The 15,110-nt window shown below is 42.3% G+C and overlaps 1 protein-coding gene across 14 annotated transcripts in view; it reads right to left on the reverse strand.

Moving 5' to 3' along the window:
• BRSK2 (BR serine/threonine kinase 2) overlaps positions 1 to 15,110 on the reverse strand; it is a 325,812-nt gene that overhangs the window by 82,383 nt on the left and 228,319 nt on the right. For all 14 annotated transcript variants that reach the window (XM_061463119.1, XM_061463126.1, XM_061463122.1 and 11 more), the window contains 2 exons: positions 13,121 to 13,261; positions 4,127 to 4,243 (listed from right to left, as the gene is read on the reverse strand). In XM_061463119.1, the coding sequence (XP_061319103.1) occupies positions 4,127 to 4,243; positions 13,121 to 13,261 (258 nt within the window). The remainder of the gene's footprint in view (positions 1 to 4,126; positions 4,244 to 13,120; positions 13,262 to 15,110) is intronic.

Below are 15,110 nucleotides of genomic sequence, written 5' to 3' on the forward strand. Positions count from 1 at the left end.
CAGAAATGGTGCTTGGACACTGAGGTGTGTGGCAACTGAACACTGCTCTTCTGAATTACCCGCTTATCACAGTTGTGCTGATACACCAAATACAGATGTAAGGGAATCAAGAGCTAGATGATCTCTGCTAGCATTTCTAACAAACACACAATGCACTGTTTGTTATAAGTACCTTGAGCATAAAAAGAGCCAGTAATAGATCCAGGCAATCTGTGGGTCTGCAAAATGTTGCTAGGAACTGCTAGGGAGAGCTGAGAGCAGAGGAACTGACTATGCAGGGGTTGGAAGCTGCTGTTTTCCTCCATCATGCTGCTGACAGTAGAGAGGTTTTCTACTCACTCCCAATAAAATCATAATCAGCACTGCTCTTCCCACATGCACATGGCTTTCTGGATCAGGCCAGGGGTTCCCTATGGAAATACCAATATGCGGGAACTGTTGCATATAGTTAATTGTGGAGTTGTCAGCAGTGTCAGTCTCCATACTGACTGCCTCTGCAGAGATTGAGTCTAGTGTTGGAATGAGCTACATTTACATGTCAGCTCTGTCCTACTCTTGGTTGGAGTAGAGATTTGGAGGCAGGCAGCACAGAGACTGCTGTGGCTTCTCTGTCACCTGGCAGCATGCAGCAATCTCCACTCAGTAGGACTCAGTGTTTCAAAGCTGTGATGAGTGAAACAGAGAGAAGTGAAAAGATGTCAAAAATTTACTCTGCCAGGTTTCTGTAAAGAGCAATGGGAATTAGGAAAGATCTTTACAAACTCCCAAGAATTGCAAGTGACTCAACAGTATCATCTTTCAATCCTGTATTTTAGCCATAAGCCCTCTTAGTTCAAGAAAAAGGAACAAGGTACAGGGAATGCCCTAACCCTTCCTACTTTCCAAGACTCCTACAGAAATGACTGCAGTTTATGTTCAGAGCAACATGTGCTCTGCAATGACTAGCTGAGATGGAGAACCGAAGCAAAGAAAGGTAATGCATCTTGTTCAAGACCACCCTGAATGCCTTCAGCAGAGACAGAAATCAAGGTCAGATCACCTCAGTCTCAGTCCTGAGGCTTAACTATAAGGCACTTACTCTTCTTGCCTAGTGACAATTCAGGATGGATTGGACAATATCTACCATTCTGAAACACTGTGAATTGCTGTGAAAAGAGACAAGGGAGTGTTTCTGCATGCCACTGCCTGTAAAGAGGAGGAAGACCTGTAGGTCTGAAGTAACAGAAGTGGCATCCTACCACATCTTCTGCTTCTTTCCTTGTTTACTCTTTGCTCACAGACTTCCCCTGTTCCTGCAGGAATGCACAGACTCACTGTGTTACTTTGGCATTTCAAGGGCCACTTCTCCATGACACCACCTTCTGTGCAATTTCTGCTGTAAGCAGAATTATTCCTGCAGACCCTACACGGTTTCTCTTCCTTTCAAGGGTCCAAAGACACATGCTTAAAACTCTGGTTATTCCTCTTTGCTGAGTATATGTACTATTTGTGCAATATACATTTCCAGTAATGGGGATTCATTACAACAAAGGACCAATGTGCAGTCTGTCAGTGACAAATTATGTCAATGAAACAGCAAGTCCATCCTTACCTCCCTTTCCTACACAAACACAACTGGATTGAACTTTTATTGTTTTCTCCAGGTAGCCATCAGTGCTACAGAAAACTGTGCAGATCTAAGGAGTAGCTCCCAGAAAACATGGACTCTGAGGTATGCAATACAGCATACTTAAGGCTACATGATTATCTTCATGAGGCCAGTCACGGATCTGTGGTGACCTAACGCCTATCCAAACTTTGGACTAAATTTAGCAGTTCACTTGTGACAGCAAAGACTTTTTGACTTCACTCTAACTGCTCTGTACTGGCAAAGGTAGCTGCATCACACGTCTCAACCCCATCTAATCCTCCCACTCTGACTGACAGAAATACCTGGAGACTCCTTGCATGACTGTCACTGGAAATGTTACAGTTTCATCTCATTATCAGTGTTCACAGATAAAACCATTCTGGAAATTAACTTCTGGGTGTTTTGAGGAGCATCTCATTAAAGTTCAGTATCTCAGCCATGATTCACTCTGTTTTGTTCCTTTTCTTGCTGGCTGAAAGTACCAACTACAAGGGTAGCTAAAACTGTTGCCTTGAAAAGCTCTGAGGTTGGTTACTGTATGTTCTCCGGGGGAAAGGGAGTCATAAGTGGATTGCCTTTCTTTGTGAACAGTGTGGCATATTGTTACATTTTCCTTCCTTCCTCCCTTCACCCCCGGACACCAGAGAGATCACAAGACACCAGTATCAGCCATGCTGGGCTCCATGCCAGGAGAATTAATGAAGTGGTGTAATAGCTCACACAGAGGCCTGCTGATTGGCACCACACTTAAAATGCATCCGCAAGGCAGGAGATCATAGCATTGCTGCTGTGTTCTGTTTATTACAGGCACATCTCTTCCGTTCCATTGATTTCTTTATTAGCACATTTTAAGGATGCAATGTGGGGGCTGGCTCTGCTTGAGCATGGAGGCTTGAATTCCAGCACCACTTATGGAAAGGAACTCTCCCTTTGAGACTCTAGACCTGGATGACAGAGCCCAGTGCTAACAAGAATAGGAGCCCTATTGAAAGGCTCCTGAGGAGTTTGAAAAATCCTGCAGGACAATGCAAGATGGGGTTGGTTTTTATACTTATGCTTTTTTTTGTTTTTTTTTCTCATGGAAGGAAGGGGGGAAATTTTATCTAAAGAGTGTAGAGGCTTTGGGGGACCTACTGCAGGAAGAACTTTTTTAATCTAGAGGGGAGGTTTGAGAGCAGCTGCAAGGAGCACATGTGCAGACTCCTAGCTCCTTGCTTTTCATCTGTGCAGTTAAGAGGTCAAATCTTGACACAGATAGGAAGGAACAGGTGGGTCTCAGTGTAATCATCAATGAACATTCAACCACATCATGAACTTCAAATATATTTGCTAGCTATCCATTATTCATGACCTGCAAAGCAGAGCTGTACAGCTCAGGACTAAGGCAGTGGCTGGGTTGTACAGGGGACCATGAGGACTCCACATCTATTCTGAACTGCTTTGGGACAGTCTGAAAAAACATGGACTGTAATCAGCTGAGGATGGGGCAGGGCTGAAGTCACCAGATTCACAAGACCAAAGGCCAGGAAGAGTAGGTCTGTATGGAAGGAGGTGGAAATCTACTGGTACTCTCTGTAACTCCAGCTTCTGAGCTAGCAGTTACAACAAATTCATACACAGCTAAAAGCTGGTGTTGTGGTGCTAGCTTAATGCAGCTGCTGCCCTTGCTACAGTTCACTGCAGCTACCCCGCTGCACAGTCAGCATGGCACCAAGCCATAGCTATGGGAGTGTGGAGTGGGGCATGGTCAAGTGGTGCCCCTGGTAGCCATGGGGATGAGAGGGCATTGCTCCCAGAGACCATGTCCTGTCCCTGGTCAGGCACCTGGGCTTTGCTCAGCTGTTGGACTGATTGTTGGTTCCCTTGGAAATTCCTAGAAAGCTCTTTCTGGCAACTGAATTGCCATGGAAATGTTTTTAGACTGACCCTGCAATATTCCTCCAAGCTGTCCCCTTTGTGTCTGCATTCATGCCCTGCTTGTAATTGCAAAGGACCCTGCTGTCTCCCTATCAATCCTGCCTGTCAATGCTTCGTATCAATGCTTTATTTGGTGTGTGTAGCATGAATAGGAAGAACTGCAAGCAGGCAGCCTCACTGGGACACACGAATTCCATTTCAGAACCCCAAGATTAATTTTTTTTATCCTTAATATTTTTAAAGCTTCTTCTTAAAACAGCTAACACTACTGTTTCCCCAAAATTATACAGCCACTGAAAGCAAACACACACCAGTGTATGTAGATAAATCCAAACCTGAAAGGCTTGATTTCTATATCTACCTGTGACTCCTACAGAGGCCCTTTTTTCCCTGCAAAGCACTTAAACCCCCTTCTTTTAGCTATATTATACACTGCATGCATCGTAGCAATTTGTCATCTTGCTGCAAAATAACAATGCACAGTGTAAGCCTGCATGTCTTTATTGAAACCCTTACTATAGACAACCTTTATGTCTGGAATCTATCACTGATTTTTGCAGTATGTTCTGAGACACTCACCCACAACTGGTTTCTAACAAGCTGTCCCCAACCTGCAGTGATGCCATCCCAAAGTCTGCTATCCGGATGTTGTTCTTTTCATCCAGCAGTAGGTTTTCTGGTTTTAAGTCCCTGTGGCTGTAAAGACAAGATCAAAATGTGAGTTAAATTATCCACAACAGCTTTCCTACTCCAAAACTTATTCTTTATCCAGCATAGCATCCAACCTATTATATTTTAACAGATTTTTTTTTTTTTTTTCAATTCAGGGTAGGAGAACACACATATCCAAGATCTAATCTTTGCAATACTCTAGACTGTATCTAGTCCTGATGAATTCAAGGCTTGAGCCTGCACTCCCCTGGCAGGAAATTAACATCTTCAACTTTCAGTGATACCAACACAATCTGAAGGAGAGACTGAGGGAAACAGGTAGGAGGAGAATTTCAGCTTGGATTTAGAGCTGAAATACTACATCATATGCCAGATCCTTAAGGTAGGAGGCAACACTATCAATATATTCTGTCAACAACAGCAAACAAAATGAGTGATATATAGAGAAAAAAACTATCCTTGATGTAAAAGCTACTGCAAAAAGTCCTTATTAGGAGTTTTTTACATAGGCACATGGCTTTAAAATAATTTTGGGTAGTTATCTCTGATGGAGAAATTCCTTCAACCTAGTACTGCATACAACTGAGGGTACCAGCAGTGGAAAGGAAGAAAGAGGATTTCTTTCTTTCCATCAAAGCTTGATTCTCTTATTATTTGCAACATAGAGCCAGGCAGCCATGATCTTCAGGATGTCAACTCCCTCTTTAAATCAAAAGGTATCATATATTTACTAACTTATTAATGCCCACTACCCACAGTAACACCACTGTGCACCCATGTCTGCTTCTTAGTACTCAAGTGCTTTTGTAGAACTATTACGTTTACTTGATTTTACATGCAAAGACAAAATCTTGCACAATATTTGTGATGACTTTGCTCTATTTTCTTTTCATTGGCAACTCTTGGAGAGTCAGAATGAGAGAAGCAGTTTAGGCAAGCTAAAGAAGTTCTTTTCTTTTTTCTTATGAGTAGGCAAAATGAGTCTTTGATGTCTTGCTAACAAGAGGTCCAAATAGGAGCACTGCAACCTTGTAGGCAGAACGGCCAGCTTCGGTGGCCACTCAGAACACAGATGTGTGGGAAACAGCCAGCCAACAACATGTGTGTCAGTTAAACAACGCTCATTTGGAGTAATGGTTCACAGCATTAGGACAGTCTAGTCCAGTGGCACCTAAAATGGAAGGGAAGTCAGCCTTATCTTTATGTCATTTCCTCCTCTCTTTTTAAGACATTCCTCTAGCAGTCCTCATGCACGCAGGTGTTAATTCTACCTCTATCCCACTGTAAAGAACAGTCTCTAGACCCTCAGAGAAATATGAGAGGCATGACAATGTCTTGGAAATGATCTCCTCTGATCTAAAGAGAAGTCTTATATGTTCAGTCAGACACAACCTGTAAATAATGCAGGTCAATTCTATGCAAAACCAGAGCACACTGTAATAGCATACCTGGGGAGTGTAACAGATATTTCCAAAGGAGACTTCCAGCAAAATAGTGCACATTCAAAGCAGCTACTGGTCATTTACCTTTTCACTGAGTCCAATGATTCCTTCTGCCTCACTTTTTAAAGAGCATAAAATTAGGTTCTCTGGTCTTGTATAGACATGATGAACCCTGAATGTTAAAGTGACCTTGTTAATCATGGGCAAACAATCTGGTAGATAACGGAACAGCGCAATTCAAATTTGCCCATATTTTCACCTGACAAAGCAAAAGGTGCTTTATCAAATCTATCTTTCTCATAGAAATCAAACTTTCAAGGTAACTGGAGACAGAAGATTTACTGGCCATATAGTAACTATCAAGATATCCATACCTACCTGACAAAAATGCAGGAAATGAGTGACAAGGAAATGTTCTAGAGTCAGTGAATGACCAATTAATGGCCAGGAAAAGAATATCTGAATGCCACCATCAGGGACTGCAGTCCTGGACAAAGGCAAGATTGTCAGCATCTGCCAAATCTGACAGCATTTTGAAAGCCTTAAGTTGGGACCCAGGGGTTCCTGGGACTAAGGTGGTATGTGTGAAAGGAAATCTGGGGTGCCTTCAGACACTCACCAAAATAAACCCAAGAAAAATTATGAACTCTTCACTATAGCCCAATGAGCAGAGAGGAGAGTGTGGACTCTGTCAAGAATTTTAGATACATGCCCATTCATGCATTGCTGATTGGGCCTTGAAATACAGGAACTGTCATATGGCAGTTTTGCATCTCTCTGATCCTTCTTCACCCCTCTTTCAACACAGACCCTAGTGCCTGGTATGGATGGTTAGCATAGGAATTTCAGGGCACCCTGAGTACTTTTTCGGTGTTCTAGCAGCACTCCTCTCAGAGGTCAGGGTGGCAGATGGATGAGGCAGTGCTTCCACAAGAGTGTGTGAACGAAAATTTTCTTCTAGCTGGAATGTTTCTCTGCTATCCATCTTTGGACCACTCTGCATTTGCCAAAGCAGCAACCTGGGGATAGAAGTCAGGCCAGGAGTCTGTACCACAGTGGCAGAACCAGCATCACTGCCACTGAGAATGAGACTTCCTCTCTGCATTTGCATTTCCCATCTTTGTATTGCCAGCTTTTCAAATGCCAGAAGGAAGAGAGAAGAACATGTGGGAATAAGGAAGGCTTGTTATAATCTACCTAAGAGCCCAGCAGCCCGGACAGCCTCATGCATTCATATTTGGAAAGAATTATTTTGTGCCAAAATGAAACAAAACAAAACAAAAATCCCACTCTATGTGGTAATTACTTGGCATTAATGGAACATTGCAGAGTAAATGCATTTAATTTGGTCCCATTTCAGCTGATCTCCCTGGCTCTCCATGTCTTACATGACCGCATCAACCCTCTCTCTGCAGGTGAACAGAGGACTCGTTACCCTTTCCTTGTTCGAAAGGCTCTAAAGCTATAGGGCTTTATCACATGGCTGGAAAATCAGAAGATAAAAAAGCAGCCTCTTTATTGACAAACATGGCAAAATCTCCTTTTCAGCCCTGCATATGCTGAGAAAGAACATGAAGGAGAAATGCAGCACTGCAGAAGCCAGTGTAACCCTGATCCAGGGTGGCCACAGACTACTAGAGCTTCTCAACAAAGAAAATGGAGCAAGAAGTTAGCGCCAGGACCCCGCGTACAGTAGGTTTTTGAAGGGAGAGCGTATGAATGAAAGGGAGCCATTAAACAAGCCATGACAGGGGAGGCACACACAGTCAGACTCTCTGAAAAGTCCCTCTTTGACAGATTACAACAAAGGTTTTACAATTCCCTTCCAAGCACAAGGTGCATAGAGAGGTCATGGAAATGGGCCCAGTTCGTGGAGATGGTACACAGAAAATGAAACGCGCACATATGCATTAACATGTTCCATCTTTCCACTTACACATTGGCCATGCTTGGTTTCTGCCTGCTCCCAGTGATGCTGTTCAGACAGCTTCTCTAGCTCCCTCCACTGACTTTCTAGTCCATCCGCCTGCTCTGAGAATATCCCTGTATCTGTACTGCAGGCAACTGCAAGAGAAGTAAAACACTCTCTCCCTGTCACCCAGGGTTGGCAGATTTCTGGTGTAGGGACAGACTGCAGATTTTGGATTCAAAGGAGCTATGTCACCTGGCACAATGAAATAACTCATTATTTTAAAGTGATTTTTGAGCTGAAACTTTCCTATCAGTTTCTATGACAAGTCATTATAGGTCATAGATTTCTAACCCAAGAAACCTCCTAACTGGAGTGGTTGCAGGTCGTCTGTACTAATCAAATTGTTGGCTACTTTGCAAATGCTTTTCTTACTGACCCCAAACTCCCAGAAGGGCCAGACCACAGAATAATAGCTCTGCAATTTGCCTCTTAAAAGTGCCTGATGTGATGCAAATAATTTATCGGTAATAATTAACAGTATGAGAAGCAACGTTTTCAATTTTCATGAGCAGAAATGCCTTTCACCTTATTTTTTCTTGCTTCTGCAAACCAGATCCGAACATGTAACTTTTATCTACCTACAGAAGAATCTTTGTTTCGAGCTATGGTTGCTATGCTCAAATTTAGTAAGTTTTCACAGAATTCTGCAGAACAAGTAAATATAGTTATAGCTAGGAAAAACGACAACACCTATAAACATAACAGGAGACCTGGAGAAGAGTTTGTATGCCCAACACCTTGCTCGCTTTTAAATGACTATTTTCATGGATCTATGAAAATATATTGCTTCTCCCTACTGACTTCACCTCAAAACATATATTCACTATTTCAAAGCCAGAACAGGCTGTCAGTTCTGATCACCAATACTGTCCTCGCCAGAGAATGTTACCTGGTTATGCTTACGATATGACTATGCCATTTCTGAGTTTCCAGTGGTTTATATAAAAAAGTAAACTTACAAAAATCCATTCTAGCTGAGCTGGTAACTCTGCCATTGGCATTCCAGCTGCTGTACTTGATGGTTTTTTTCCGGTTCCCTGTACAAGGGGAATCTGAAAATTCCTCACTGCTTTAGAGTGCGTCTCAATCACAGAACTGAAAGTCCTGGATTCAGGCAATGATTGGTGAATCTCAGCTCTGAACAGGGGAAAAAGGTACCTTTCTCCCTTCTGATGGCATGAAAAAGAACTTGAAAACCTAAAGACTCAAGGGCCAGAAAATAACCAACCAGAAGCCAACCTTGTTAAATTCCACAATTTCTAGAACAGTTTGACATTTGGAGGCCTTAAATCCTGATTTCAAAGTGTCCAGCTGCTGCAGTCTGAAGTGTCTGACAGACCATCCCTGCAGAATACCATAGCACACTCCTTATAAATGAAGCAAACAAGGCAGAGCAGGAGTTATGAGGAGGGTGGCACTATCTGACAGAATGCCATGGCACCTGGCATTCTTCAGCTTTCTCTTTTTCTTGAAGACACACCAGATTTTCCCCCCAAAGTGTGCTTCCTTTACTGACAGTGCTATGCAGCTTCTGCCTGCAGGAATATACCAGAGATTTTGGCACTACTGCTGTGAAATCTTGAAGCATTATTTTATAAGTAGACTGTCCCCCACCTGCACTGATGGGAAAAACACAAGGCAAAGTCAGACAAAGCTCTTATTCATTGTCTCAGCCCTCTAAGTCACACACCCCCATGCCTACGCATGCACATACAGACGCACTTCAGCAAGAGCCTTGTGCGTACTCAAGCAAGCACAGCTCCAGGCAATGAAAGGAGAAAGGGCCCTGATAATTGTCATTTATCAATATTCATAAAGAACCTGCCTTAACCCCTCTTGTGCATGCTTTGGAAAAAAAAAAAACCACAAACCCACAAAATGAAACGCAACCAAAATAAAAATAAAATGAAATAATCATCTCGCTGCTCATTACCGCAGGGGATTTCCTCTCCGTGTCACCAGTGCCCTGCACAGTAATTGGCATTATCTGTTATCTCTGAAGCCATAATAAGGTTTGCCATGGGGCATTTTCTGTAATCATATTTTTATTTGTCAGCTTGTGAGATACAGACACCAAATATGAGCTTGACCAAAGCAAAAACCCAACACACACATAAAATGTGCTGGCCGCCAATCCCAGCTCCTGCAGGTGATGTCACGCCCAGCCAATGAGGCGCCCGCCAGCTCCCCTCGCAAGGCTCAACCCTCACTTGGTGCTGCAGCATTCCCTCGCTCCCGAGAAAAGAGACTTCCTCAGAGAAGCAAGGATCTGCGACCTACCCCAATACGTGCTCCTACATTGTTTCCGACAGAAACTCAGTCCACATTGAATTAGCTGAGAGGTCTCCCACCGTATGGAGGCACGATACGCAAAAGGAACTGTTAATTTGGGGAACACAGCTGAGACATCTTAAAGGCCTTGAATTTAGGACAGCAGACATGCAGCATTAGGTAAACAGCAGCTTAGGAAAAAAACATCAGTTCTGTCCAAAGAAAACTTCCCAGGCTAGGATGGTCTTACACTGATGTCCAGGGAACCCCAGGTTCCTCTGCCATCTCTTGCACCACCTCTGAGCGTGTCTGCTCTGGGCACTGCAGCATGGTGCAGAGCCCTCAGAGCTAGTATAGAAGAAGAGCTGGAACCAGAAGCAATAATGCTGCATCACTGATCTAACTGCTTGGCTTGCCAGCTCAGGGCAAGCAGCAAGGTAACACAGATACACTTTGCAGGATCCCATAAATACCTCTGGCATGGTGCTGTCCGTTTGCATTCATGGTTGTCTGTGGGTCCCTATCATGGCACAATGTTCTGTTTACAGAAAAGTCCTTAGAAAACCCTACAGTAGGTTACCTATAAGCTTTCCCCGTGGCCAACCTGTACCACAAAACCCCATAAGTGACTCCAACTTCGAGTGAGGTACATCAAATATTCCCCCACTGTTTCTGTTAAATAAAGAACAGAAAACTCAAATTTTTTCAAACCAACACACAGACTCAAGCTCCAACCTATTCTGCTTCCTTTTTCCTGAACTGCTTTTTTGAAAACACCTCTCAGACACAGGGGATCCCCACACACAATAGCAGTAGAAGCCTTTTACTGACGGGAGGATTAGGGAATCCTTTTTGATTCTTTGATCTGGGAATCCTGGTGCATCAAAACATTTTCAGCAGTGAAAGTCGAATGTGGTTACATACGGCTGTGAAAGTAAGCCAGAGATATTTCACAGTGTTTTGGGAGGTACAGGAAGAAGATGGGACAATAATATGGGGCTGGGGACACCAGGCTATCAATCTATTCTGCCGGTAGGTTAGAGGCACCCACACTTAGTCATTAACCAAAACAGAAGCCTTCATTTTTCAGCGTGGTCATAACTGGATAACCCGGCTGATGAGATGATTTGTCATTTCTCTGCCCCACGACAGGACAAGGTCAGGCTTCATTGCTTAGGAAAGCACATTAACTTTTATACTCACACACATGCACATACATATATTTATGCATGTTCTGATTTTCAAAAAAGGTTTAATGATGACTGTCCAGAATGCAACACAGAGTTAATAACACATACCACCTTGAGTGACCTGGCGGGAGGGAAAGCTTATGATTTACTGCTAACTTACTCAGCACTAGATGCTAGTCCAGTGGGAGCTGGCAAGGAGACAGGGGACTTACTCCTAAACAAGACTACTGCCCACAATCCAGTATGTTGAACAGAGGAAAATGGATTCCTCAAGAGAGGCATACACTCTGCCTTGGAAATTCCACATATCGTTAAACCTGCAGAAGTGCTTGTCTGTCTGACAGCCTCACCATTATCCTCACTCAGTTTATTAAAGCCTGTCATATCAAGAGGTATCCATCACAAGCCCAAAGGACTAGAATGCATGGGTACACATGCATGCTTTTGCAGAAAATTCTATCCCAGTGGAGTTTCATATTTCTATGGAATATTCATTGGGAAGAGCAAATAATTTCAGTTGCACTTCAACATTTTTGAGTCTTCTTGGACTGGGTCTCTAAGTGTTAAGCCAAGTAGGGAACAAAACATGTATGTATGTATGCAATCCACCAGCAGTTTCACTGCCCGGAGTGCATAAAAAATAACAGCTGTACAACCTACCAAGGATTATGCTGATTATAAGAAGGTCTTCTCACTCAATACAGCTGATTAGCAGGGAGGAAAATTGTGGAATTTGCAGAATAAAACTTGTCAGAGGTCTCTGCCAACAGAAAAAACTTAGATACTCTAGTTATCGTGTGCAACCTGTTCTCTCTGGGAATTTCTATGACTACTGTAACCCTGCCAGTGTCAGGCAGGCATTGTCCTCAGGATCTTTTTCACCCAGATCCACCACCTTTGAACTGCCTCTCCTGCTAACATTATGCTCTCTTTAATATATCCTTCATAAAGGTTCTAATCTCCCTTTCTATTTATTAGAAATATACGCGCTTTCGTATTAGTATTTCCTGTTGAAATGATCCAGAGATGTAGAGGGAGAGAGCTGGAAAAGCAAGGTAAATATTTAGGCATCTGTTTTTGTGGTGGCCATTTATGCCATGGGTGTCTGGTTTGTGACTTCTCAGCACAAAACTAGGGGTACAGAAAAATCACTGTATGGTTACTGCTACCACAGTATCTATCAGTGGCCTTCCACCTCCCACCACAGATGGGGTGTCTAAGGCTGCCTGTGGTTATGGAGAAGCAGACACACAGACACAATGTTAATGGTGTCCCCCAGCCAATCTAACTGTGAGGAGCTACATTTCTGAGAAATAAGCAGTCACTTACGGGTCAGCAGCTATGTAGAAACTCTTCTGCTCAGACTGATTATAACAACTTGACTTCAATATAATTTAAGTTACTTAAATGCTGAAAATGAAGGAGAAACTCATCCAATTTAAAACACCACCTGAAAGCACAGGTTAAACCACACTTGGTGGTTAAATCATATCATGGAGTAGCAACAGCAATCAGATCAATGAAATTCTTCCATACTGGAAACGAAATTAAAGGCAACAGTGACTCAAATGCCCAGAAGGGACTCAGTGAAGGTTGCCAAAAGCCAGCAGGTTTCCAAAAACTGAAGGAAGCCATAAAATTACTTTGCTGTATTTGTAATTGTCCCAGGTTTCTTCAGGGATTCATTTTGATACAGTGTAAGTAATTCTTAGTTATTGGCAAGTGCCCCAAGAATGATGGAAATTAAATTGTTTTTCCTTTGTGGTTTTGGCTTTCCTGGTTAAAGCAGTCCTTGTGAATGAATTCTCCTCTGGTGAGAAATGACGGACGAACTTCCCCATGAACAGTTTATCTGTGACTGGCACCCTGTCTCACAGATGGCCAAGAATTAAAACATACATCAGCTCTTTACACAATGCTTTTAACATCAGTTACTTAATAGTAAGCAAAAGTATCAAGAAATAAGATTTGTTTATTCTGTGCTTTTATGTAACAGGCAATTCCTGTTAGAAATGGCTCTACTCACCATATTGAATGACTATGGCAGAAGTCTAAAGCAGAGATGATTTGTCGGAAGAACTTCCTGGCTTCTTTTGGTGTCAATCTTCCCTTTTTTACGAGATAGTCAAAGAGCTCCCCACCTGACACGTGTTCTAGCACCAAATACCTAGAAAATAACAAAGCCAGGATTTTGTAAGCATATTATCATACAAACCTGCTCACATTCACGCAGTACATACAAACACCTCCATTTACATGAGGTCAAGGAGAATACTTCTGGGAAGACCAGACGAAAAGGATCAGAATTTTAAAATCAGGAGTGATTAATATCCTTAACAGAGATTCTGCAAACTTAGACACGCCACTGCTGGACTCAGTACTCAATATAACAGTGAAAGAAAATCTGTAAGCCAAAGATGACTCAAAAGACCAGGAGGGGAAGAAGAGAACAATCAGATCTCAGATTTCACAGCAGCTTTTAAAGCTATGGTGGAGTAAAACTGTACTAGGAAGCCTCAGGTCCCTTAACCAACTTGACAGTTCCTTTATAAAACAGCTGTGTCGAAACTGTACTCACATACTGTTTTGCCTTGGACACCTGAGAACCAGACAGATGTCTACAAACTAAAGGGAATTAAAAATGGCTAATAATTTAAAATATAAAATAATGAATTGATATAATTATACCAATTATGAAAATAAGAAATTGAATTATGAAAAACAGATAAAACCCCCCTACATGTGTGCAGCCTATTTGAGGGCCTCAGCTTCTGCTACTTAACAGCAGTGATTTGGTGAAGTAGTTGCCCTCCTTTGGAGCTCACATGAAAAATGCGACACCGAGTGAATAAAAGTGGCACAACAAGGATCTAGGAGCAACAGAATAAACCCCAGACCTTGCACATGGCTCTTGGCAGTCATAGAGAGAAGAGTGAAATCTTCTGGAAGGAAAGGACTTGCCATGGAGGGATCATCTTGTTGTAAGTAGTTGTAAATAGGGGCAATGAAAAGCAGCCAAGCAGAGGAAAACTTAGTGTAAATCTCTGGAAATGTTGCCTAATGGTAGGAATCAAATAATTTCCCCAGGGAATTGGCAGGAACACCATCAACTGAAGCATTTAAAAATAAACCAGATGTAATATGGACTAACAATAGACTTTTATTGGTAAGAGGATTGCTTGAAACTTCCATGGACTTTTTCCATCTCTGCTGTGATTTTATGTTCTTCTGTCTCCTCGCTTGTTTGCCCAGCATATACTATTCTAATACAGAATGAAGTGCAGTAACATTATTTATTCAGTCTGAAATGAGAAGTGTAAACAACAAATTATTTTTACTGAAAAAAAAAAAGTACTTCGGCTCAGTTAGCTGGTTTAAACCCTGTAAGAGAGGCAGAATCCTGTACTCCCTCACTGCCTAACTCCTTTGAAGTGAGTTTCAGGGTTGTACAACAAGGCATGTAATCTGAAAGGTTGTTTCTGTAAAACAGAAATGCAAGGCTGAATAGGGCATTCAAAACTTTGGCAGTTTAAGAGGCATCACCAGAAAACTTGCAAACATAACTGGGTATTTTTCCAAAGTTTGAGTGTACTTCTCTGTCCCTTCCTCCCTATAGCACAGCAGACAAGGCTGAACTGTACGTGCAGTATGATCCCTATTTCTAAACACTGTGCTTTACAGCAAGCTAGTTTTACTGCCAGTATTAATCCAACTCTTCAAATTTGAGTGGACAATGAGAATAATTAATCCGGGATACTGACTTGTCTGTACCTCAAGCAGCATAATCTTGGAGGTAATTTCTGAATTTGAAATGGAAAGAGGAGAAAATTATTATAAATTTGGGGCTTAATTGTTCCTGTTTTCAATGTTTCCAAAAAGACATAACAGTAGAAGGACTAAAAGCTTTTCTGAGGGAGGTAAAATTGGCTTAATGATAATGGCATTAGCTTTGAAGTTGCAGAAGTCGGACCCCAGCTCCTGGTCCATTATCAGCTCCTGTGCAACTTCCATGTGCC

The sequence above is a fragment of the Pezoporus flaviventris genome, unplaced genomic scaffold, assembly GCF_033815535.1.
Source record: "Pezoporus flaviventris isolate CSIRO_AGI_PZ_B2104156 unplaced genomic scaffold, CSIRO_AGI_Pfla_v1 ptg000036l, whole genome shotgun sequence".
Lineage (NCBI taxonomy): Eukaryota > Metazoa > Chordata > Aves > Psittaciformes > Psittacidae > Pezoporus > Pezoporus flaviventris.